The sequence below is a fragment of the Microcaecilia unicolor genome, chromosome 3, assembly GCF_901765095.1.
Source record: "Microcaecilia unicolor chromosome 3, aMicUni1.1, whole genome shotgun sequence".
Taxonomy (NCBI): Eukaryota; Metazoa; Chordata; class Amphibia; order Gymnophiona; family Siphonopidae; genus Microcaecilia; species Microcaecilia unicolor.
In genome coordinates this window covers 248,545,064-248,572,097 of record NC_044033.1, presented here as the reverse complement: position 1 = coordinate 248,572,097, position 27,034 = coordinate 248,545,064, and the positions used below count along the sequence as shown (strand labels likewise).

General features: G+C 43.8%; 1 protein-coding gene across 1 annotated transcript; it reads right to left on the bottom strand.

Annotated features, from left to right (window-relative positions):
• On the bottom strand, positions 1–25,117 carry LOC115464576 (vomeronasal type-2 receptor 26-like). The gene is made up of 7 exons (XM_030194940.1): positions 25,100–25,117; positions 21,078–21,305; positions 17,855–17,981; positions 14,985–14,987; positions 11,035–11,930; positions 681–843; positions 1–200 (listed from the first exon to the last, which is right to left on the bottom strand). Exons 1-7 carry the CDS (start codon positions 25,115–25,117, stop codon positions 1–3), a joined length of 1,635 nt encoding a protein of 544 aa, XP_030050800.1.
• Positions 25,118–27,034: the final 1,917 nt, after the last annotated feature.

Here is a 27,034-nt window from a genome sequence, read left to right as displayed (position 1 = left end):
TTATCCTGTTCTACAGACCACCAGGCAACTGGCAAGATTGCAAACACACTTCACAGATTTCATATCTGCCACCATGTACTTGCCCTTGGTGCTCAGGTACGTTCGGATGAAGGAGATCCAGACACTACAGAACACCAGCATGCTGAAGGTGATGTACTTGGCTTCATTGAACCTGTCGGGGAGATTTCTTGCTAGGAAAGCTACAATGAAGCTGATACCAGCCAAAAATCCCATGTAACCCAGAACACAGTAAAATGCAACTACTGACCCTTCATTACATTCAATTATTATCATCCCAATTTCTGATATCATATTGAGATATGGGAATGGAGGAGCAGTGAACAACCAGGCAAGACACAGAACACTTTGAATAAGGGAACAGGAAAGGACTATAGAAACTGAGACCCTGGAACCCATGCATTTTCGGAGCTTGCTTCAGGTTTGGTGGCATGAAAGGCCGTAACCACAGTGATGGTTTTTCAAAGGATGGAAGAGAGAGAGAGAGATGGTGAAAGTGATCCCAAAGACTGTCTGTCGGAGAATGCAGGTCACCTTGTTTGGTTGGCCGATGAATATTAAAGAGCAGAAAAAGCAGAGCATGAGGGAGATGAGGAGAATGTAACTGAGGTCCTGGTTGTTGGCTCTCACTATGGGAGTGTCTTGGTAATTAATAAAGATACCCAGGATGACAGCAGTGACCAGAAAGAAGAAACTGCTGATGGAAGTCAACAGTATCCCCAAAGGTTCTTCATAGGACAGGAAGGTTATCACTTTTGGGATGCAGGCATCTCTTTTTTTGATTGGGCCATTGGTCTTCTGGGCACTTCCAGCAGGTGTCACCATCTAAGAATGAAGAATATTGTCTAAGTATCTCATAAATATGTCCTCTGAGAGATATGGCATTGTCGTTCACTGATACTGGTGCACACTGTTTTTAAGTCCAAAAAACAGGGGCAAACCAGTACTTCCATGCACAACATAAGAAGAACCTCAAGAGTGGAAGGAATAAAGCACCAAGATGGTCCAAATGGTGAAAAACTATTCCGTTATTAGTCGTTGTATATACTGTCCCAATATGATTCACAGACAGCGACTACTAAAGGAATAGTTTTTCTCCACTTTGGACCAGTTCGGTGCTTTATTCCTTCCACTTTTGAGGTTTTGCTTGCACAGTATTTTTAAAGAATGTGCTGTGTGTGCAAAGAAGTAGCAGAATTTCTGATAGACACAACTCGAGTAATCCCATTAATTTGGCTGCATGCCGCCAGTCTGAGGTCTCTCTTCCCCCCTTCCTTTATTTTTTCCATTGTCATGCATTTTGTTTGACTCTACCCGCTAGGGCCGTGCCAAGGGTCTCTGGTGCCCCCCTGCAGACTATCAGTTGGCGCCCCCCCCCCCCCCCCCCGTCTCCGTCTCGCTTCTTCATTAGATGTTTCTCTGTTGCTACCTGTCTTTCCTTTAGACTGAAAACTACAGGCCTAGCCAGACCTGACAAAAGAGTCTACCACACCCTTCAATGCCAATCATATACTAGAAAACTGTAAATTAGCTTACACAGGAAAGCAGTTTAAAAAAATAAACACAATTCCTGCTGTTTCTTAACACTGCTCTCCAGAGAAAGCACTGCCTTTATAAAGAGGCTTTTCAGTGGGAATTAGCCTGTTAAAAACTATTAGCATAATTAGGAATGGCCAGCCCTTGTAACTGCAGAGACCTAAGCTTTGATTATGCATGTTCCTGTCTTTGTTACGGGGGGGGGGGGGGGGGGGGGGGGGGGGGGGGGGGGTTCTCTTCATCTCATTTACACAGTCTGACCTCCCTGGCTCACTGCTATACATTGTAAAATAAGATAGCAGATGTAAATTCTCAAAGTGGACATATTCCAAACATTAAAATGAAAATAAAATGATTTTTTTCTACCTTTGTTGGCTGCACGGTTGCCAGATGGGCGGTTTTCCTGCCCAATTGGGCGGTTTTCCGCAACCCGCCGCAGGAAACTTTTGCCCGCGACAGTTTGCGGTTTTTTGGGCTCGTTTTGTGTTTTTTGTGCGGATTTTGGGGCGGTTTTTCGGCCGGCGGGGGGTGGGGCTAAGGGTGACAGAGACGGGGTTTGTGACGTTTTGGGCGGGGTTTGGTGACGTATTGGGCGGGGCGATGATGGTGGGGCGGGGCTGATGACGGCGGGGGCGGGGGTGATGACGGAAGGGGTGGGGCTGATGATGGCGGGGGTGATGACGGAAGGGGCGGGGTTGATGACGGCGGGGGTGGGGGTGATGACGGAAGGGGCGGGGTTGATGACGGCGGGGGTGGGGTGTGTGCGGTTTTTGGGCGGGTTTTGGGCTGTTTTGTGTGGGAATTTTTTTTTTATTTGGCAACCCTGGTTGGCTGGTGACTTTCTTTTTCTGATCATGCTGGCCCAGTATCTGATTCTGTTGCTGGTATCTGTCCTCTTAACTCCATTTCCAGGGCTTCCTTTCCACTGTATGTATCCCTCATTGATAAGTCTCCGACTCTAAAGTTTAGCAATTTCATTAAAGTAAAATGTATTTTCACATATCACAAACTCTTCCTGTCCAAGCAGAATGTTTTATATAAAAACAAACACACAAAAAAAGCAATCAGATTTTTACTTACCAGCTATTCTATACTATACGTCAGCTAAACTTCCTCTTTGAACCTCAGCCAATTAAGTGAAGAAAAAATTTCTCTGATTCATTTTAAGTTTACTACTTTGTAGCTTCATCGAATACCCCTAGTGTTAGTATTTTTGGAAAGAGTAAACAGATGCTTCACGTCTACCCTTTCCACTCCACTGGTCTTACTGTACTGTCCACTGGGTCTCTGAAGTAGTGTAGAAAATACAAATACTTCATGAACATATCAGAGAGTGTATTTTTTCAGTACAAGGCCCGCTTTTGTGGAATTCCCTCCCATCTCACTTGCGTCTTCAGCCGTCCTTATCTCAATTTAAAATAGACCCTGAAAACTTATTTATTTCAAGATGCATATACTGTTCTGTCCTCTGACAGCCTTACCCTGATTTATAATGTGGCCCTGGGATGAGTTTGATACCTTTGCTGTCATTCTCACTGCAGAGTCACATGAACGATGCATTGTGGGTGGTGTGGTTCTCAGGGAATGTAGCTACACTGGCCTGACTGCGTAGAACTGTTATTATTGGTTGTGCTATTGCTAGATGGCAGGCTCTGTTTTTTTTTTATTATTTGACGTTTCTAAAGCGCTACTAGGGTTACGCAGTGCTGTACAATTTAACATAGAAGAACAGTCCCTGCTCAAAGAGCTTACAATCTAATGGACAAATGTACAAACAGTCAAGTAGGGGTTACTACTATTATTTGACATTTCTAAAGCATGGGTCTCCCCCTGCTCCCTGGGCCAGTGTGTGTCCTTCTCTATCCCTCTCACATGGAGGCAGACTCCATCTTGTTAAGACAGCACCCTTTCCTGCCATACCCCCTGTTAATGTACTTGTTTTTTTTACCTTGTGTGTATCTTACTGAAGAGATATTGCACTCCAGTCACCCAGCTGTGAGCTACTGTCTTCTCAGAATTATGGAGTCTCTATGCCATGGGGCAGTGCTTCTGAATTACATCTGACTGTGAGTAATCTTTGTGTTATTCAATAAAGAAACTTCAGAAATATAGAGTCTTTAGGTGTGAATTGGGGTGCCAAGGTTAAATGTCTGGATATCTAAACTTAGAGGACAGTTTATGAGAGGCCTGAATATATATGTAGGGCATTGAACTATGCAGGGCCTGCAGGACACTGGAGTTTCCTTGTGTGTATTCCTTCCCTTGCTTTTCTATCAACATTGTAGTTCTGCCCTTTCTTCCCTTCACTGTGTTGTGTTTTTCAGGCACTTTCCCTAGTTTTGTTTTTCTTTTTAGATTGTAAACTGCCTAGATGGCATTGCTGTAGAGGGGGGTAAAAAAAAGTGTGAAATAAACTTGAAACAAGCAGACTAAGTTGGCACGTCACATTTTTCACGTTTATTTAAAGGTATAACAAACATTTTGAGATGTTACAGGTATATTTAACAGGGACTTAAGTGTTTTGCAGAAAATAAATTAAATCATGACATAAGCATAACCTAAAGGACAGACTGGTTGCATCTATACTTCATCCAATCTCAAATTGACAAGATTCTTCAACCATTGGATGCCACAGAGGTGGTTCCTGTTCTATTTGCCTTTTACAAGATAAACTATATTTTAAAAAATGCCAAAAAGGCTGTCACACACACACACACATATATATATAATGAATGTGAATGGGAACAGCAACATCACTCAATCCCACCACCCCAACTACGAATGGTTCCCCCACCAGACACCAAGGGGCCTTTTACTAAGGCACGTAGGCAAATATGAACGTCAATTTGGAACCACCGCCTGGCTACCGAGTGCACCGGGTGGTAATTCCATTTTTTATGCGCGTCCAATATTTTTTATTTTCTACCACGTGGTGCTAACTGGGCGGTAATCAGCAGTGTACGTGCGCTGGCGATTACCTCCCGATTAATGCATGAGACCTTACCGCTAAGTCAATGGGTGGCGGTAAGGTCTCAGGCCCAAAATAGACCCGCGCCAATTTTTATTTTGTCGCACGTCCATTTTCGGCCAAACAAAAAGACTTTTTGCAGGCGCGCTGAAAAATGGACCTGCGCATGTCCAAAACATGTGCCTACACCAGCGCAGGCCATTTTTCGGTACGCCCTGTAAGCAGGACCTGTGAACCCTACTATGAGAACTGCTCCCTGGTGGTTCAAGGGGTAGCCCAGGCAGCAGTGATGCCCACTGGTTCCTGTCCCTAGTGGCTACATCTATAAAATAGCTGCCATGACCTCTATTGTTAGTCTCACAGTACTATTGCTATAGGTCAGTTTTCCGTATATATATATATATAATTAACTTACACGAGTTTCGGCTGAGTATCGGCCAGGACTCACATACATTTGGGCATCTCGCACATATCCAGCGAGAGTTGGATATTCAATGCTGGTGCCCGAATGGGGCTTGGCATTGAATACCTGGGGTTCATGTAGCTGTTTTTCTGCTCTGGCGGTTTTCTTCTGACAGTGTTTTTCGCCGGCGTAAGACTAAGGCATTTACTCTTGTTACAAATTTTCAGCATGCATAATCTGATACTAAAAAGTAGGATTGCACTACTTATGTTCAGTGGCAAATCTGCATTGGTTTTACAAAGAATTCTGCAACACTCTCGTGACCCCCTGATGCAGGCGATTAGTCGCCAAAACACGGCCCATGTCAAGTCTTTTTAATAAAGATTTTCCGTTGTCCTGCTCCTGAAGGCCTATTTGTGCCTTTTGCTTTGCTCTGTTAATTTAGCTATTCAAGGTGAGCACTTAAAAAACCGCTGACTGTTACAGGCAGAATATTGACTGGCCAGATTATATTCCAAAATCTTTCATTGCATCGCCATTATCTGGAGAGAAGACGGGCATTTGAAGATTTAACGCTCTTTGCTATACAAAGGTCTTTATTTTAAGAGCATCTTCACACTAAAGAACAGCATTTGTACAAGTAGGTTGCTTTGGTGTGTAAATAGAGATTTCAGAAAGACTCTTTTTACACATGGAGTACACTGGGATGTAGAGATTTCAGAGGGGCCTAGTTTGCTTGGGCCCGATCTTGATTTGGGTAGGTCAAAATTTACACTTGTATTATCCATCTTGCCTAGAGAATATACAGAGGTAAACTAGACAGTTGTAGCGTGAAGTGAGTGGATACACCATGGACCATGACGAAGTCACCGAAACTTTGACCATTGTCAGCCGTGGAGAGTGGGAAGAGTCTGCGCATAGTCATGAGATACGTTTTTGAAGTTTTTGATATTTTGTTTTGACTTTGAAATTAAAACAACTGGGGAGGATTTTCAGCCTATGATGACAGCACAAGTACTCTTAAGAGTTGAGTTAACAGTTCTTGTGCCCAAAAGGAGTCCAACCAAGAATGAGGTCTGTTGAGGCTTTTCCTCTCTATTTTTAAATATAAAATTCTTAAAATTAAGAAATTGATGATACTTTTATTGAGAGTCTCGTCTCAGTAATATTCATGGGAAGAGGATGATTTTCTAGCTAGTATTGACATTAAGTATCCTTGAAAGCTCTTGATTTGTTTTCTAGAGAATATACATCCATGTTGAAAGCTTTCCCCATTGCGTATGGCACTAGCTAAGAGACATGCATAGATTTTATAAAGTGTTCATTTTGCCCTGGGCTTGACACAAGGGATTAAGGTAGCTAAGAGGGGCATAATCAAACGTCGATCTATTTTGGCGGCGGCGCTACAGCTGGCCGGAACCGTATTTTCGAAAAAGATGGCCGGCCATCTTTTTTTCGATAATACGGTTTAGCCCGGCCAAATGCCAGAGTTCACCGGGTTTGAGATGGCCGGTTTTGTTTTTCAGCGATAATGGAAAAAAATGCCGGCGATCTCAAACCCAGCGAAATCCAAGGCATTTGTTCGTGGGAGGAGCCAGCATTTGTAGTGCACTGGTCTCCCTGACATGCCAGGACAGCAACCAGGTACCCTAGGGGGCACTTCTAAAAATGTTTAAAAAATATACAAATACCTCCCAGGTGCATAGCTCCCTTCCCTTGGGTGCTGAGCCCCCCCAAATCCCCCCCAAAACCCACTCCCCACAACTCTACACCATTACCATAGCCCTTATGGGTGAAGGGGGGCACCTACATGTGGGTACAGTGGGTTTTGGGGTGGTTTGGAGGGCTCAATACTTAGCACCACAAGTGTAACAGGTAGGGAGGGATGGACCTGGGTGTGCCTGCCTGAAGTGCACTGCACCCATTAAAAACTGCTCCAGGGACTTGCATACTGCTTTCAGGGAGCTGGGTATGACATTTGAGGCTGGCATACAGGCTGGTAAAAAAAAGGTTTTTATTTTAATTTTTTTAGTGTGGTAGGGGGTTGGTGACCACTGGGGGAGTACGGGGAGGTCATCCCCCATTCCCTCTAGTGGTCATCTGGTCAATTGGGGCACCTTTTTGAGGCTTGGTCGTGAAAATAAAAGGACCAAGTAAACCCGGCGAAATACTGATTAACGCCGCTTATTATTTTTCCATTATCCATTAAAGCCGGCCATCTGGTAGCCTCGCCCATGCCCACCCAAGTCCCGCCTTCGCTGCGCCGCCGACACGCCCCTTTGAACTTTCTCCGGCACGGCAATGGGAAAGCAGCGACGGTGTCAAAAAAGCTGCTTTCGATTATACCGATTTCGCTGCTTTTGAGAGATCGCCGGCCAGCTCCCGATTTATGTCGGAAGATCACCGGCGATCACTTTCGAAAATAAGCCTGTAATTGTCCTTAATCCTCTGTTGCATATTTTTGACCCTAATTTTCTTTTTAAATGTAGCCTCTACTTTACTGGCAGCATCTACTCAATTTGGTGTTCTGGATAACCACAATGAGTTAGATAGATTTTATATAGATTTGAATACAGTGTATCCAAATTCTATTACTACTACTACTTATTATTTATTTATTTATGGTTCATTTATATCCCACATCTTCCCACACATGCAGGCACAATGTGGCTTACAGAAAAATAGGAGGAAGTACAAATTATGAAGATACAGATAAGCGAAAAAAGATTGAACAAGGGGGCATTGACTAACAGTGGAAAACTAAGCAGGGAGGGGAATGTAAGGGAATATTAATCAGTAAGGGAACTAGTGGAGTAAGTTGCAGCAAAGAAGTAGGTCTTCAGTAATTTCTTGAAGAGGGTGTGGTCTGTTTGCATTTTGAGGTGCCTCGGCAGAGCATTCCACAGTTTTGGGCAGCAATAGCGGAAAGACGAGGAAAAAAATCTTCTTGTATTTGATGCCCCTGCAGCTTGGAAAGTGGAGTTGAAGATAGGACCGGGCAGCAGGCACAGAATTCCTGGGTGGAAGATCAGTCAAGCACAGCATGTAGTCTGGGGCAAGCCCATAGATTATTTTATGGGTCAAAGCACAAACTTTAAAGGTGATACGTTCCTGTACAGGTAGCCAGTGAAGGTTGTAACGCAGAGGCTGCGCATGTGCGAATCGATTCTCACCCAAAATCAGTCTCGCGGCTGTGTTCTGGACAGTCTGGAACTTTTTTACGAAAGAGAGTTTGCAGCCCGCATAAATACCACTGCAGTAATCAAGGTGGGACAGTACTAGCTAGTGCACAAGGGTGCGAAACAGCTCTCTTGGAAGGAAATGTCTAATGCGCCGGAGCCTCCACATAGCATTAAACATTCTTTTGCAGACCAGTTGCACGTGGTTGTCGAACTGTAAGTGCACATCCAGATTCACACCTAAAAGCCGCAAAGTGTTGGAAATTGGTAGAACTGAGCCTTGAACTTAAAGAGTAGTTTCAGTGAGTGGACTATGGGGGGACGAGAGTATGATACATTGGGTTTTGTCCTTGTTGAGTTTGAAATGAAACACCTGAGCCCAATGTTCGATTGTGGAGAAGCTAGCTTCAATGAGACCAGCTATTTCAGATATGGAGGTATGAAAGGGGATGTAGATGGTTATGTCGTCGGCGTAGATGAACGGATTGAGGCCAAGTTCCACTAAAGCCGTGGCTAATGGTACCAGCATGATGTTAAATAATGTTGGAGAAAGGGGCGAACCCTGGGGTACCCCGCTAGAGGCAGACCATGGTGCAGAGATGGTTGAATTCACGGCGACCTGGTAGGATCTGGAGGTCAAGAAGCCCTGAAACCAGCGCAGACCCATGCCGAAAGAGTCAAGAAGATGAAGTAGTATGTCGTGGTCTACCATATCGAAGGCGCTGGACATGTCTAATTGAAGCAAAAGTATTTTCCGTCCAATGGATAGCTCTTATTTGAAGTTTGATAAGCTGGTGACTAGCACTGTCTCAGTGCTGTAATGGGTATGGAAACCTGACTGTTAATATCCTGAAAACCTGATTTACTGGGTTTGTCCTGAGGACTGCCTTGAGAATCATTGATCGAAAAGGACCTCACAAATGATAATTATAAGCCCAAATATGCAAATTATTCATTTAAGCTGAGGACTGCATGTTCAGTGGTCATACCTAAAGAGATTTCCACTGAATATCAAAATAAAGACAAACTGATAACATATCTGTCACAAAGCACCTAGCCACCCAGTTTGGGCTAACCCCGCGGCCACTTAAAGGGTCAATCCAGCATAGCTCAGGTCCGCCTGCACCTGGCCATGTGCTGTACAGTAGCACCCTTCTCCCACCAACTGGGTCCCAACTGCCTATGGGTGAGTCTCCTGCTCTCAAGGTATTCCCCAGTGATTTCTAGGTTACTGGGGCCACACTCCCAGTGGTCCCACAGTTCCTAGAAAGCACTCACAGACCCAACACACAAACCACCAGGATTCTTAGTCCAGATAAGCAGAGGCAATAAACTAAAAATGTTTATTGCCATTAAAAACTAGAACAATCAATAGAAAATGTGCAACCAGCAAACAATAACAGGTAACTGAAATAAATATGGATCAATTATAACACTATCTAAACATTTGTTTACTATGTAAATGGTACCTGGGAAATTCAGGACATGTGGAGGGGCATAATCGAACGTGAACGCCCATCTCCATGGGCGTCTATCTCTGAGAACGGGTACGTGAAAGGGCGGGACAAACCGTATTTTCGAAAAAAAATGGGCGTCCATCTTTTTTCCGATAATACGGTTTGTGCCAGCCAAATGCATCGGATTTGTGCGGATCCGAGCTGGGCGGTTTTGTTTTTCAGTGATAATGGAAACCGAAGGCGCCCAGCTCAAAATTGAACAAATCCAAGGCATTGGGTCGTGGGAGGGGCCAGGTTTCATAGTGCACTGGTCCCCCTCACATGCCAGGACACCAACCGGGCACCCTAGGGGGCACTTGTAACAATTAAAAAAAAAAGTTAACTACCTTTGAAGTCCATAGCTCCTTTCCCTTGGGTGCTGAGCCCCCCAAATCCCCCCAAAACCCACTCCCCACAACTCTATACCATTACCATAGCACTTAGGGATGAAGGGGGCACCTAGATGTGGGTACAGTGGGTTTGGGGGGCGGTCTGGAGCGCTCCCATTTACCACCACAAGTGTAACAGGTAGGGGGGGATGGGCCTGGGTCCACCTGCCTGAAGTCCACTGCACCCAGTAACAACTGCTCCAGGGACCTGCATACTGCTGTGATGGAGATGGGTATGACATTTGATGCTGGCATACAGGCTGGAAAAAAACGTTTTTAAAGTTTTTTTTTTTTGGGTGGGAGGGGGTTAGTGACTACTGGGGGAGTCAGGGGTGGTCATCCCCGATTCTCTCCGGTGGTCATCTGATCATTTAGGGTACTTTTTTGGGACTTGTTCATGAAAAAAAAGGGTCCAAAAAAGTGACCCAAATTCGCACTAAAAACACCTTTCTTTTTTCGATTATCGGCCGAGGGCGCCCATCTCTCCTCGGCCGATAACCACACCCCAGTCCCACCTTCACCACGCCTCCGACACGCCCCTGTCAATTTTGGCCGTTTTCGCGTCAGATTGCAGTTGAAGACGCCCAAAATCGGCTTTCGATTATACTGATTTGGCCACCCACAGGAGAAAGACGCCCATCTCCCGATTTGGGTCAAACTATGGGCTTCTTTCTCTTTCGAAAATAGGCTGGATAGCTGCTCACAGGTTATCTAATATAACTGTTCACAGGACCTCAGCAAAGAGATCTTTCTCTCTCTTCTCCCTAGCTAAGACCAGAGAAAAAGCCAGTACATCCTAGCTGAACTTGAACTCCTGGGCCAATCAGGGCCCAGAACAACATTTTTTTAAAAGTAGTTGGCCATATCACTGCAGGTTAACTTCTTCTCTATAACAGCCGTAAGCAAAAACATGCACCACCTGCTGGCCAAACTAGAGAAATACACTTCATGAAATATTCTTGTAATTCATATGCTGGAAAATTCACCATTTTGCCACAATATGAATTTATCTTTATTGAGTAGCATGTATTTAAATATTTCCTACAGTAGTTTTTGTTAGATATTTCCTGCTGTTCCTATCGGGTTTTAGCAGAATAATGTAGCACTTGGGGACAAAGATACAGCCCAGGAGTCCAGCACTGGAGGCCAGGATAGCAAATACCTCCACTACTACCATGTACTTGCCCTTGGTGCTCAGGTACGTTGGGATGAAGGAGATCCAGACACTGCAGAACACCAGCATGCTGAAGGTAATGTACTTGGCCTCATTGAAAGTGTCGGGGAGATTTCTTGCTAGGAAAGCTACGATGAAGCTGATACCAGCCAGAAATCCCAGGTAACCCAGAACACAGTAAAATACAATTACAGATCCTTCATTACATTCAATTAATATCATTCCAGTTTCCGATCTCATATTAAGATATGGAAATGGGGGAGCAGTGAACAACCAGGCAAGACACAGAACAGTTTGAATAAAGGTACAAGAAAGGACTATAGATACTGAAACCCTGGAACCCATCCATTTCCGGAGCTTACTTCCAGGTTTGGTGGCATGAAAGGCCGTGACCACAGTGATGGTTTTTGCCAATACTGAGGAAAGAGAAATAGAAAAATTGATCCCAAAAGCAGTCTGTCTGAGAATGCAGGTCACCTTGTTTGGACGGCCAATGAATATTAATGAGCAGAGAAAACAGACCATGAGGGAGATGAGGAGAAAATAACTGAGATCTCGGTTGTTGGCTCTCACTAAGGGAGTGTCTCGGTAATTTATATAGATTCCCAGGATGACAGCAGTGATCAGAAAGAAGAAAATGCTGATGGAAGTCAACACAATCCCCAAAGGCTCTTCGTAAGACAGGAAGGTTATCACTTTCGGAATGCAGGCATCTCTCTTTTGATTGGGCCATTGGTCTTCTGGGCACTTCCAACAGGTATCGCCATCTAAGAATGAAGAATATTGTCTAAGTATCTCATAAATAACATCATTTTTAGGACAGTGAAAGTACTTTTTCTATATTATGAATAATTTTCTGTTGTAGCAATGGGAGCGTATTCTATACAGGAATGTAACTTCTTAGTCCTGTATAGAATACGAACCTAACTGGGTATATACATTATGTTAGGTGCGATCCCCTATGATAGTCATAGAGCTGGTGCAAATGCTCACCCCGAAATGCAGGACATATGCATGCAACTTATTGTACATGTATAAAGGCATGTATGTTAAGTGTGAGTCCACGTACTCTCCACCCAGGATCTGCCCCATGCATGCCCTTTTGACCTACACACTCATATGTATGTATTCTTTTTCTTTTTTTTTATTTCTTTATTAATTTTAGTTTATAACATTCACAAAAGAACGCAATAAAAGAAATATTTAGAAATTAAGTCATTTCAAAAATTAAGAAATACAAAGAAATATTCCAGTTTTCATAGACCACAACCTGTAGGATCCAAGAGTCAGAAATTAAATTAAACACAATATCATATTAGATAAATAGATTATCTCAGAACAGAGGTTAAACCAACTATACAATCAGACAGCAGCATTATTCTGGTTAACTGCCCCAGGGGGGTTTCTCAAACTTTCTGCAATTACAAACTCTTGAAGTTTCATGGGGTCGGTAAAAAGAAAATTATTAGTTTCATAAGAAATTAAACATTTACATGGGAACTTAATAAAGAAAGATGCCCCTAGGGCTATAACTCTTGACTTAAAAGCCAAGAGTTTTTTCCTCCTTAACTGAGTTTCCCGTGATAGATCATGGAAAATATTTTTCTGCCCCCCCAAGAAATCTTCTTTCATATGTTGAAAATATAAACGTTGAACATTAATTTTATCCAGTTCAAAAGCGAAGGAAACCAATAAGGTAGCTCTTTCTGTTTCCACGGAAGATTCTAAAAGTTCTGTTACGTTTAAGGGTTCTTTAGGTAATTGTTCAATCTCTCTTTTTCCTTTTATATAATAAACTTTTGTCACTGGTGGATAGTTATCATTTGTGAAGCCCAAAATTTGTGAGAAGTATTTCTTTAACAGCTCCATTGGGGAAATAAATGCTGAAACAGGAAAATTCAAAAATCTTAAATTGTTCTTCCTGAGTTGGTTCTCAAGAGACTCAATTTTTCTAGTAGCTACATTTCTTTCCTTAATTAGTGCTGTTGTAATTTCTTTAGAGGATTCTATTTCAGTCTCAAGTTTTTTTATACCATCTTTATTTCCCTCTACTTTACTGGATAATTGCAGAAAGTTATTTTTAAGTTCCTGAGTCTCTCCTTGAAGGGACTCCGAAATTTGTATTAAAGATGAGTTGACCCCCTGTATGGCATCCCATAGCATGTCCATTGTGACTACCGCAGGTCTTACCGGGCCACAAACTCCCCTGGAGATACCTTCTCTGGGCTGTACTGGCGTTGAGGTAGATCTCAATCCCTCGATTGATGTTTCTCCAGAGAAGGATTCAGCGAGTAAGCCTCCTCTGAGCACCCTAGGAAACAAGCCCACTTCGGACGTCCTCGAGCTTTCGCTACCTGGAACAACGCTGCTTCCGGGTTGTAGCGGGGTTAGTCCTTGCAAAGGAGGACTGAGAGACACTCCCTCACTGCTGCTGTGTGCGGATGTCTGCGCAACTGAGGTAAGCGTTGGAGTGTCCGGCGCCCGAATCCTGTATGCCTCCAGAGTAGATTGGCGTGAGGTGGGGTTCCCAACCGGTCCCGAGGAGGCAGGGGTACTGGTTTTCCCCTTTCTCTTCCCCATTTCTTTGGGGATGCGCCACACTGCCGAAAATAAAACGGAGGTGCAGGAGCTCTCACGACGCACGTCTGTTCTCAAACGCCATCTTGGATCGTATGTATGTATTCTGAACATCTACCCCTGGATTCTATAAATGGATCCCAAATTTGGGCCCCCAAAATCGTGATCAATCCTGAGATCTGCACACCAATAAATTAGATAATTGTTAAGAATTATTTTTGTCAATTGGCTCTAATTTGGGTTTACGCACGGGTCTGGCTGTGTGCAATGCTATAAAGATTTGCGTCCAATTCCTCTTGTGCAACCCAAAATGGGGCGTGCTATGAGAGGGGAATGGGCGGGCCTGGGGCATTCCAAAGAATTACGCGCAGTGTTCTAGAATTTGGAGGTTGCGCATTCAAGTTGCGGAACAGAATTTACACCAGGTTTCAGTTGGTGTAAGTCCTTATACTCAAAGCTGGGCACCAGAATATGCACTAAGCAATCTTTTATAAACACTGTCCAGCCTGGAGTGACCTGTCTAGAACAGCACTGAGCATAAATTTTTCCCGGCACCTACTTTTTGGTGGAATTCACTGAATCCGACCCCTACTCATATAACATATGTGTACAAATTAGCACCTATTTCATATAACTGCCCTTTTAGTGCATGCAAATTCATGCATGTAGAGGATGATTTTATAACGTGAGTAACATAGTAGATGATGGCAGATATAGACCTGTACAGTCCATCCAGTCTGCACAATTTATGATGTGATACTTCTTATGTGTACCTGATCGTGATTTGTCCTTGCCATTTTCAGGTCAGATTTATTTATTTATTTATTAGGATTGATTAACCGCATTTTTGAAGGAATTCACTCAAGGCGGTGTACAGTAAGAATAGATCAAACATAAGCAGGAGGCAATTAGAGCAGTAAAAATATTTGAACAACAATACAAAGTATGGCTAGTATACTACTTGCAATGACAACACAAATGTACTAGAACATTATAATTGGTAGTGAAGGATAAGTCAAGTTGTAACATATAGATGAGTAAGAAAGTAGGAAGAATTAGAAAGTAAGTTGATTGATTTGAAGAAAGTTTCACGTGAGGTCAGAGAGATGGTTAAATATTATGTCAGCTAGGGTAGGAGTGGATAAGCATGTCCCGCTGCAGGATGTGCAGCCCGAGTCAATCCTTGTGTGTGTGAGTGAGACTAGCAAGTTAGTTACAGGTAGGTTAAAGAGCCAAGCTTTCACCTGCTTCCTGAAGTAGAGGTAGTCTTGTGTTAAGCGGAGCCTTTAAGGCATAGACCGTAGAAGTCTGCCCAGCATGGTCCTTGTTCTAAATTTCTGAAGCTATCAAAGCCCCTGAAAAGCTCCACTCCAGTCCATCCAAATCTATTCAGCCACAATCAGGGCACAGACTTTAGAAGTCTGCTCAGCACTTGCTTTGCTTCCCAATTAGTAGCGTTGCTACCTAATCTCCGCTAAGCTTCTTTGGATCCGATCTTTCTAATCGGGATTCCTTTGTGTTTATCCCACACATTTTTGAATTGTATTACTGTTTTCATCTCCACCACTTCCCATGGGAGGGCATTCCAGGTTATCTAACACTCTTTCAGTAAAAAAAATACTTCCCTGACTATTCCTGAGTCAGCCCCCTTTCAACCTCAATTCATGTCCTCTACCATGTTCCCGTCTCTACAAAATGTTTGTCTGAGAATTTATACCTTTCAAATATTTGAGTGCCTGTATCATATCACCCTGATTTTCCTTTTCCTCCAGGGTATACATGTTCAGGTCAGCAAATCTGTCCTTGTACATCTTGATACGTAAACCCCATACCATTTTTGTCACTTTTCTTTGAACCACTTCAAGCCTTTTTACATCCTTAGCAAGATACGGCCTCCAAAACTGAATGCAGTACTCCAAGTGGTGCCTCACCAATGACTTGAACAGGGGCATTATAAGCGGAATCTAGGTTAATAGAGTACTGGCATACGTGCATGCAAATGCCAGTTTTCTGACTCGACCCTACCAGGTTGGGTTTTCATGATTTCTCCATTGGATATGAATGAGATGTTATTTGCATACAATGAAGGCAGGGCATGCAAATAGATCTCATACATATTCGTTGTTAACCACGTAATCACTATTGTCAGTATATATGATTTCAACCTCCTTTATTAAACAATTACTTTAAAATAATCTTTTATACTTTGTTGACATTCTATAAAATTCTATAATCCAAACCTTGCCACATTCACTCTACATTCACTTTCTTTCATACTTAACCCCGTTGTACTCCGTTGTCTAACTATTATGCTCTTCCGCAATAACTCATATAACTTCAATTTACATCACCATCATAAATAGACTAATGAGATTATAACACATTTGTTCATAGCAAGCTCTTTACATTATTATTCTTTTTCCTTTACATATAAGGAACTTGCATTTTCTTCAGTTACATGAATTTTGTTGTTCCGTTTGTCATTTGTCAATACATCTGACTATACATCATCATATCTCAGTTCTCTAACGTTGAAATGAACAATCAGTCCAATTCACAACTTTTCCAACGTAATCATAACTTTTTTTTCCTTACCTGTTATTCCTTTATCTTCTAGTTTTGCTCCTCGAGTCACCTCTCCTTGCTTTAATAAAGGAGGTTGAAATCATATATACTGACAATAGTGATTATGTGGTTAATATAGAAATAATTGTAATTAGATTGAAATTAGGGAACTCAGTAAGGATTTAAAATACATATTCATTGGGGAAATCATGAAAATCCAACTGGATTGTAGCCCTAGAGGACCGAGGTAAGATAACACTCCTCTATATAATGACACCTAAATGCAATGGAATGTAGTTTGAACATCTAGGCAAATGAATTTCAGGCTTACACTTATATGCAAAGTTTTAAGCTCCTAAATTAAGATGAATTTTCAGCTGAAAACTTTTGCTCCTAACTGTTAATGCAGTTTTTTCAGTTTTCACTTGCCAATTCTGGCAACTAGCGCAAGATGAATGCAAAACCTTAGAAAATAGCTGCCACAGTAAACAAAATATCCTATATAATAAAAAGCACCTCCAACATTCTGAAGCTGACTCCGTGGCACTGTGGCAGTGTAGGGTTCGTAAGTCTGTCATTCAGCGTTTCATTGGCTCTCACTGTCCCTGCCCTCACGTCGAGGAAACGGAATGCTGCATAGTTGCCAAGCAAACAAACGCGACGTCACAGGAACGAAGAACCAATCAGACAGAACGGAACTTGGAGGAGGGAAGTGGAGTGGTTTGAATCTCTAACAAACAATCATATACAGGGAGGTACGAACATCAGTGGAGGCAAGTGCACAGAACAGAAGGGAAGACAAACATTTAATCACTTTGTCACACACATCACACACACACACACACACATGTACAATCACTCTGTGTATCTCTCACACTGTCTGAGACACATAACAGCTAAATGGTGTGAAAGTCCCCTTTGAAGAAGCATTGCGAAACAGGCACCTGTTGGGGAATACAGGCACACCTGTGAGAACGCACTAGTCCATTAAGCTAAGTGCTGCATATGTTGACATATTATAAAGAAAAAATACAAGGATTTAGGTTGGTGGAGGATAGAGTCAATGATTATATCTTGACACATACATATAGATTCACCACGGGAGTGATGAGAATAGCAGTAGTGTCTAATGATATGAGACTCCACCTCATTTAAGCTATACAAGTGTTTTGAGAGATATCCTCCTCTTTACATTTTGATATCCTAGAAATAAGCAGTGGATTTTCTCCAAGTCCATTTTAATAATGATCCATGGACTTTAGGAAGCCATCTAAACCTTTTTTAAACCCTGCTAAGCTAACGGCTTTGTACTACATTCTCTAGCAACAAATTCCACACTTTACTTACACGTTGATAACCCCCCCTCCCACCCTCCACAATACATAGGTGTTCTGGGATTATGGTGAGCATTTAGTAGTGAAAAGATATGGAAAATGGGAACAGCATTTCCTATGTCATTTAATGCTCTCTCCTGCCTAATTTGCCAGAGATAAACCATCACAAATAATCTACAACCACCTGCAGCCCAATGTTCCATGATATCACCTACCAGTTTGGTTGGAGACCTCTCTCTCTGGACACGGAATACAGTCATAGCAGCAGACAGGCTGTCCTTCCCTGGTTAATTTCCTGTAACCAGGATGGCAACTGGAGCTACATCCAGACTGTGGAGGTGTCTGAGGATTGAGAAAACAAGCTACATAAGTTTGTTTGAGACTTAGTTGTTATTTTTTTAATGACCACTAACTCATAAATCTTATTCATACACAGTGAATGGAATAAAAGGGAACCTGCGCATTTTACTTCATAACATGTTACTGTGCATCTATTTAAGTCAAATTTTTAGCAAATGTGCCGAAATGTTACAGTTAGCCCGCGGTAATTTGCATGCACTGTCATGTGTGCTGTTAGCACAGATGGACTTAGGGCTAGATTTCATAGTAACATAGTAAATGACGGCAGATAAAGACCCGAACAGTCCATCCAGTTTACCCAACAAGATAACTCATTTTACATGGTATGCAATACTTTATACCCGAGTTTGATTTGTCCTTGCCTTTCTCAGGGCACAGACCATAGAAGTCTGCCCAGCATTGTTCTTGTACTCATTTCTGAAGCTAATGTCGAAGCCCCTTAAAATTTACACTCCAGCCCATCCCTATCTATTCAGTCACGATCAGGGCGTAGACCATAGAAGTCTGTCCAGCACTGTTCTTGTACTAAAAGTTCTGAAGATTCTGGAATCCTAAAGAGTTACAAGATTCCGGAATCCCAATTAGTAGCAACATTCCATGTAGAACCCCAAAGAGTAACATAGTAAATGACGGCAGATAAAGACCTGTATGGTCCTTCCAGTCTGCCCAACAAGATAAACTCATTTTACATGGTATGTGATACTTTATACCCGAGTTTGATTTGTCCTTGCCTTTCTCAGGGCACAGACCGTAGAAGTTTGCCCAGTACTGTTCTTGTACTAAGTTCTGAAGCTAACATTGAAGCCCCTTAAATTTACACTCCAGCCCATCCCTTATCTATTCAGTCACGATCAGGGCTTAGACCATAGAAGTCTGCCCAGCTCCCGTATTGTTTCCAATTACCTGCGTCGCCACCCAATCTCCACCTAATCTCATAACGGTGCCCAAACTGGGCACTGGAATGATCTGAACTAAGCTAGTATTTGGTAAAGGGCTGTGAAGAGTGTCATTTATAGAATACTAACGGGCTCATTTTCGAAAGAGAAGGACGCCCATTTTTCGACATAAATCGGAAGATGGAAGTCCTTCTCCCAGAGATGTCCGATAATGCACAAAAAGGTGCCCGAAATGACCAGATGACCACCACAAAGAATTGGGGATGACCTCCCGTTACTCCCCCAGTGGTTTACCAACCCCCTCCCACCCTCAAAAACATCTTTCAAAATATGCCGTACCAGCCTCTATGCCAGTCTTAGATGTCATACTCAGGTCCATGACAGCAGTATGCAGGTCCCAGGAGCAGTTTTAGTGGGTACTGCAGTGCACTTCAGACAGGCAGACCCAGGCTCATACCCCCTCACCTGTTACATTTGTGAAGGTAAGAGCAAGCTCTCCAAAACCCACCACAAACCCACTGTACCCATATATAGGGGCCCCCCTTCACCCATAAGGGCTACGGTAGTGGTGTACAGTTGTGGGAACTGGGTTTGGGGGGGGGGGGGGTTGGGGGCTCAGCACACATTGTAAGGGAGCAATGTTCCTGGGAGCATTTTATGAAGTCCACTGCAGTGCCCCCTAGGGTGCCCAGTTGGTGTCCTGGCATGTCAGGGGGACCAGTGCACTACAAATGCTGGCTCCACCCATGCCCAAATGGCTTGCATTTGGACGTTTTTGACATGGACGTCTTTGGTTTCGAAAATCGCCGAAAGTCAGAAACGTCCATATCTAGAGACGTCCAAATTTAAGGACTTGGATGTCTCTGATGGTATTTTTGAAATGAAAGATGGACGTGCATCTTGTTTCGAATATACGGGTTTCCCCGCCCCTGGATTTTGCCATTTTCAAGGACGTCCAAATCGCAACTTGGACATTTCTTTCGAAAATGCCCCTCCACGTCATCTTGGAGAAAAGACGGCTGAGGGAAGATAAGATAGAGGTCTATAAAATAATGAATGGAGTGGAACGGGTAGATGTGATTTATTTGTTTACTCTTTCCAAAAATACTAGGACTAGGGGGCACGCAATGAAGCTACAAGGTAGTAAATTTAATACGAATCGGAGAAAATGTTTCTTCACTCAACGTGTAATTAAACTCTGGAATTTGTTGCCAGAGAATGTGGTAAAGGCGGTTAGCTTAGCGGGGTTTAAAAAAGGTCTGGCTGGCTTCCTAAAGGAAAAGTCCATAGACCATTATTAAATTTACTTGGGGAAGATCCATTGCTATTTCTAGGATAAGCAGCATAAAATGTATTGAACTTTTTCGGGATCTTGCCAGGTATTTGCAACCTGGATTGGCCATTTTTGGAAACAGAATGCAGGGCTTGATGGACCTTTGGTCTGTCCCAGTGTGGCAATACTTATGTACTTATGTACCATGCATTTCTCACTTGATTTGAGCATTCGGCATGCTCTATAACATTGTACTGTTAACCCCAGTTATTAATAACTAGTTCTTATTGCATAAAATGAGACCTGTACCAAAACAGCATGAGTTAGTCATAGAATAACCCGTCTTAATGGTAGCCCATGTTGATAACTTCCCTCCCTTAGTGTGAAGAGTTTCAGAGTTGAGATTGTGACATCATAATGCCTCATTCCACCAGTAAGAGCCAACTTCATCAGTGACGTCACAATGGCTTGATTATTCTACACCTATAGCAGTGATTTCCATTTGTTTACTTAAAGGGGGAAGTTATTATCATGGGCTACAGTTAAGATGTGTTATTTTTCTGTTAACCTCAGTTATTAATAACTAGGTCTCCTTGCATAAAATGGGACATGAGCTAAAACAGCACGAGTTAGTGATATAATAACATGACATAACAGTAGCCGATGTTGATAACTATGCCTCTCAGTCTATTTGGCAATGGGTAAATTTTGCTCAGACAACATGCTGACCAAGCAAAATTTAACTGAGCAGATGATGGAGAATTTGTATATGAACTAAGCGCAGGACAAATCTGGACAAATCTTTTGAATACTGACCTCATAGTATGTCAGCCAATCACATCGTAACTCTAACTCATTGTAACATGACTCAGCACATTCCATCATGCTCTAGTGTTACTTAATTCTGACCTGGGTGAAGTCACTGTCCCACACGATCACCTTCTCATCAATGGTGAAATCCTGTCCCGGTGAAGCATAAGGGTAATAACTACCAACAATTTCATTCCTCTTTATCTCATTGGGTAGATAGACAATATTGATGATATCATATCCAATGGTGAGGTCTCCATTCTCATCAAAAGAAATCTCTTCACCAAGACCGTTCTTAAAGTGAACACTATTCAGATAACGATGAAGCTAAAGAATGAAGGGTAAACGTTCAATACTTCCAGGTTACCTGTGCCATTTTAAGCATACATAAAAGCAAAACAATTTTCTTTTTTTAATTTAATCTGGAGAATAATTTTCATACTGACTGCATAGCTGCAAAGTCCGCGGACTCTTTCTACTTGCGGACATTAGCTTTAAAATTCACTAATTTACTAATTAGTTTTCATGTGGATCTGTGATCTGGACCAAAATTTGTGCAATCAAGTTTGGGTGACCTATACAGAATCTGGCGGGTAACTTACAGTATCTATAAGTTTGATGCCTAACTGTGGGACCCGCCAAAACTCTGCCCATGATTCTTTTTATTGTTGTACTTGATATTTATTTATTTATTTATTTATTTATTTATTTATTCATTCATAACATTAGCCTGAAATAGACAAAAGTTCAATGTGGCTGACAAACAAACAATAAAGGGAATAAAACAAAACAATGTACACAATATAATACAGATTGTTTTTTTTTATTTATTTATTTATTCAATTTAATCAAATTTACAAGAAACATCTTGATTGGTAAAGCATCATAAAATAAAAATGTAAAAAAAGAAATTAACAGTCAATTAGGTAAATATTGACACTCAAGTCCATAAATTAGGGATCCAAAATTTAGGAATTCAAGGGGAGCAAAAAATAATAGGAAATTAATATGGATAACACAGTCTCTACTCAGAAGAGTTAATTATTCCATTAACGCTTATCCTTTTTTCACCGAGGCTATAAGAGCTGATACCAGGGGCGTATCTGGACTCCGGCGGTAGGGGGGGCCGGGGCCAGAGCCAGAGGGAGGGGGCACATTTTAGCCCCCCCCCCCCCCCCGCCGCCGCCGCCGCCGAGCCCCCACCGCCACCAATGACTCTCTCCACCCCTTCCTGCCGCCAACCCTCCCCCGCTGCCGTTCTTACTTTTGCTGGCGGGGGACCCCAACCCCCGCCAGCCGAGGTCTGCTTCCACCTGCCGCTGCCGTAAAAACTTCTTCTTCAGCCGGCGGGGGACCCCAAACCCCCGCCAGCCGCCCCGCGGTGTTTAAAATTCATCTTCGGCCTCCGTGGCCGTGCTGCTGTGATAGGCGCTGTTGAAATCCACTTCGGAGTCTGACGTCGTTGTACGTTGTACGTGCTGCGACGTCAGACTCCGAAGTGGATTTCAACAGCGCCTATCACAGCAGCACGGCCACGGAGGCCGAAGATGAATTTTAAACACCGCGGGGCGGCTGGCGGGGGTTTGGGGTCCCCCGCCGGCTGAAGAAGAAGTTTTTAAGGCAGCGGCAGGTGGAAGCAGACCTCGGGTGGCGGGGGTTGGGGTCCCCCGCCAGCAAAAGTAAGAACGGCAGCGGGGGAGGGTTGATGGCGGTAGGGGGGGTCCAGGGCAAAATCTGCGGGGGCCCAGGCCCCTGAGGCCCCACGCAGATACGCCCCTGGCTGATACATGTGCTGGTTCTGTAAATACATATTTCTTCTCATCAAGTCTCACTCTGCACTTGCAGGGGTATCTTAAGAAAAAGGTACCCCCCCAAGTGCAATATTTCGGGCTTAAGGAGCAAGAATTGTTTCCTCCGTCTCCGTGTCTCTTTAGAGACATCAGGAAATAATAATATTTTATAACCCAAAAAGGGGTTTTCTTTATTACGGAAAAATAGGCAGAAGATCCAATTTTTATCAGGCAGTAATGCAACGGTCGCAACCAAAGTTGCGGCTGTTGCTAATTCGGAATCAGAAGTTTCAAGCAAAAGAGATATATCCAATGGACTTTCAGGCATTTGATTCAGTTCTTTTCCTGGGATATAGTAAGCCAAAGTAAACGGTGGTAGGTTCTGCTCTGGTATATTCAAAATGTCCCGCAAATAACGTTTTAACATATCAAGAGGAGCAACAGTCTTTATCCTAGGAAAATTAACAAATCTTAGATTGTGATTTTTAGTGTAATTATCAAACATTTCCATTTTTTTTCTAAGATTTGTCAAATCATTTGTCATTAAAGGTTGAATCGTTTCCAGTTTCACAATTCTTTGATCCATTTTTCAGTTTTATCATCCATAGCTTTAATCTTTTCCTCTGTTTTTTGTAAGTCATTCTCTAGTATGTTTATTTTAGGTGCAATTTCATTAACCTGTTTCAAAAAAGATTGACCCAGGGTAGAAACTAAGTCCCATAACGTGTTCAATGTAACCTCCCTTGGTTTAACTAATAATTCCTTCGGTACTTCAAACCTTTCAGAAGTCTTCACATGTTCACTGTCCCTCGGCTCCTCTCCCCTCGGTTCGTGGCGGCATCTCTCCCTTCTCTGATGGAAGCAAGACCTCATCTCGACATTCTTCCGGGACCGTAACACCTTCACAGGGAGACCCCATCGAGTCAGCAAGAAAGGAGCTTGCGCCTACCGGCTGGGGAGGTGGAGTGCGCATAGCAGGTTTCAGAGTAACATCAAGGCCAGGGGAGCCCGATTCTCCCAAATCGCCGGAGCCTCCTACTGGCTGCATTCCACTAGTTTGAAAAACTGCCTGCGGTCTCAAAAAGCGATCAAGTGGACCAGGTAAGGAGGGGGTTAGCGGCAAGGTCCTGACCGCCAATCTCCATCGACGTTTTGGCATCATATTAGCAAAAGGATCGAGACTCGCAGCGTCTCAGTAGAGTGCGGCCATCTTGGATCACAATAATTGTATTTATTTATTTATTAGGATTTATTTATCGCCTTTTTGAAGGAATTCACTCAAGGCGGTGTACAGTAAGAATAGATCAAACATGAGCAGTAGGCAATTAGAGCAGTAAAAATATTCGAACAACAATACAAAGTATGGCATGGTATACTACTTGCAATGACAACACAATATGTACTAGAACATCTTAATTGGTAGTGCAGGGTAAGGCAAAGTTGTAACATATAGATTTATTTATTTATTTGTTGCATTTGTATCCCACATTTGCCCACCAATTTAGATGAGTAAGATAGTTCAAGAAGCAAATTAATACATGTGCAGTAAGTAACCAGGGATTTAGACTATCTTCAGGAGAAACAAATAATTAAGGGTGGATAGGTAAAAGCATAATTAGGCAGGACTAGATGGGAAACGGCCTTTGCAAACGGCAAAGGTCCAGGTTAGTGTTGGTGCAGTTAGCACTTCTGCCTTGTCTTGCTTGCCTTGAATTCTATCCTGATTCCAGTCCTGTTGGCTCCCTTTCCCTCCTGTCTGAGAACCCTGTATTCCTGGTGCCGTTAGCACTTCTGCCTTGCTCTTGTCTGAGTGCCTGGTGGCACTTCTGAATCCTGTCTGCTTTTGGCTCCCTTTCCCTCCTGTCTGAGAACCCTGTATTCCTGGTGCAGTTAGCACAGCTGCCTTGCTCTTGTCTGGGTGCCTGGTGGCACTTCTGAATCCTGTCTGCTTTTGGCTTCCTTTCCCTCCTATGTGAGTACCCTGAACCCCTGTTTGCCTTGCTTTTGTCTAGGTACCTGTGGACACTTCTGAACCCTGTCTGCCCTGCTTTTGTCTAGGTGCCTGTGGGCACTTCTGAATCCTGATTCCTGGTGTTCCAGCCTGCTAGTTCCAATACCAGTTTCCCTCCAAGTCCTGCTGGCTGCCTGCACCCAGGGGCTCAACCCCTGGGGAGCGACGGCTAAGTGTAGGTGAAGCCTGGTTCTAATCCGGTGTGTTCCTGTCCAGTGTGTTCCAGTTCAGTGCGTACCAGTCTGGTGCGTTCTAGCCCAGTGTTGGTTGGTGGGTTTTGCCTGCTGCTGCCTCTCCTCGTCAGCAGCCCAAGGGCTCACGATTACTCCAGAGTCCATGCCTGCGTGTTTTGAACCTGAGAACCTAACAGATTGCAAAGGCCATGAGCCAGGCAAGATCACCCGCCCAGCTGGGGTCCAGGTCCGTCATTGTTCTTGATCCTTCCATAACTCTTCATCGGTATCGTGGTAAACCTTTGTCTCACCCTGCTTTGAAGAAGACCCCTGAAGCGGCAGCTGAGACAAAACGTGTCCGGCTGCTCGGGATCGTTGAAAATCCAGTTTCGGACATTGACCCTTGTATCACGCTCTCTGAGTATCGCCGCAACCTTGTCTTGAATCCAGCTTTGTGGGATACTCCTGAAGCTGTTGCTGAAAGGAGACGTCTCTGGAATTCCACGCTCTGGGCTCAGCTGGAGTCCAGTCCCAGCTGCGTGTCCAGTCAAGTCTCCAATTCCAGTTCAAGTGGCACTTCCACTCAAGCCTCGGAGTCCAGTCCGAGTGACGCTTCTAACCGAGTCTCCAATCCCAGTTCAAGTGGCGCTTCCACTCAAGCCTCGGAGTCCAGTCCTAGTGACACTTTTAACCGAGCCTCCGATTCCAGTCCGAGTGGGGCTTCTAACCGAGTCTCCTATTCCAGTTCAAGTGGCGCTTCGACTCAAGCCTCAGAGTCCAGTCCGAGGGACACTTCTGACCGAGCCTCCAATTCCAGTTCGAGTGGCACTGCTAGCCAAGCCTCTGCCGAGTTGCAGTTCCAGCCAAGATGCTGAGTCCGGATCGAGTTGCAGTTCCGGCCAAGATGCTGAGTCCAGGTCAAGCTGCAGTTCCGGCCAAGATGCTGAGTTCGGATCGAGTTGCAGTTCTGGCCAAGCTGCTGAGTCCAGTCCTGATTCCAGTCCGAGTTCCAGTCCGAGTTCCAGTCCTGGTGTTAGTCCGAGTCCCAGTCTGAGCTCTAGTCCTGGTGTTAGTCCAAGTCCGAGTACCAGTCCTGATGTTAGTCCAAGTTCCAGTCCTGATTCCAGTCCGAGTTCTAGTCCTGATGTTAGTCCGAGTTCCAGTCCTGATTCCAGTCCGAGTTCCAGTCCTGATGTTAGTCCGAGTCCCAGTCCGAGTTCCAGTCCTGATTCTAGTCCGAGTTCCAGTCCGAGTTCCAGTCCTGGTGTTAGTTCGAGTCCTAGTCCGAGTTCCACTCCTGGTGTTAGTCCGAGTCCCAGTCTGAGTTCTAGTCCTGGTGTTAGTCCAAGTCCCAGTCCAAGTACCAGCCCTGATTCCAGTCTGAGTTCCAGTCCTGATTCCAGTCTGAGTTCCAGTCCTGATGTTAGTCTGAGTTCCAGTCTGAGTTCCAGTCCTGATTCCTGTTCCAGTTCCTGCCCAGCTGACCATGGTCATGTGTCGAAGCTCCTCCGTAGATTTCACCATTGTTACCTATGGAGACCTGAAGTTCCTTTGGAGACCTGGAGCTCCCGTGGGAACACGGGAGCCTTGAGGGGGAGGTACCATTACGATTGTGGTCGTGACCCCTCTCAAACTTACCTTATTTCTGGTGGTCAGCTTCTTAGCTGGCTTCTGTCTGTTCTTCCTGAGTTAGCTTTGTCTCTGTCTTTGTGTGCTGGCTGCTTCCAGCGTGGCTCTAATTACTCCACTACACTGCACCTGTGTGTGTTAAGCCTCTCTGTGCTTCAGTATGCTTCCTGCCTGTGTCCAGTAGTTGTGACATCATCAGTCAGGGCATTGATAAGGAAGTGGTGTTCTTCCATTCAGGGCCTTTGCAAACGGCAAAGGTCCAGGTTAGTGTTGGTGCAGTTAGCACTTCTGCCTTGTCTTGCTTGCCTTGAATCCTATCCTGATTTCAGTCCTGTTGGCTCCCTTTCCCTCCTGTCTGAGAACCCTGTATTCCTGGTGCAGTTAGCACTTCTGCCTTGCTCTTGTCTGGGTGCCTGGTGGCACTTCTGAATCCTATCTGTTTTTTCTCCCTTT

Coding starts and splice junctions, on each gene's coding strand:
- LOC115464576 (XM_030194940.1), bottom strand. Junction 844..11,034: donor AATATCTAACAAAAACTACT/GTAGGAAATATT, acceptor CTTCATTCTTAG/ATGGTGACACCTGCTGGAAG. Junction 201..680: donor GGTCACTGCTGTCATCCTGG/GTATCTTTATTA, acceptor GCTTCATTGTAG/CTTTCCTAGCAAGAAATCTC.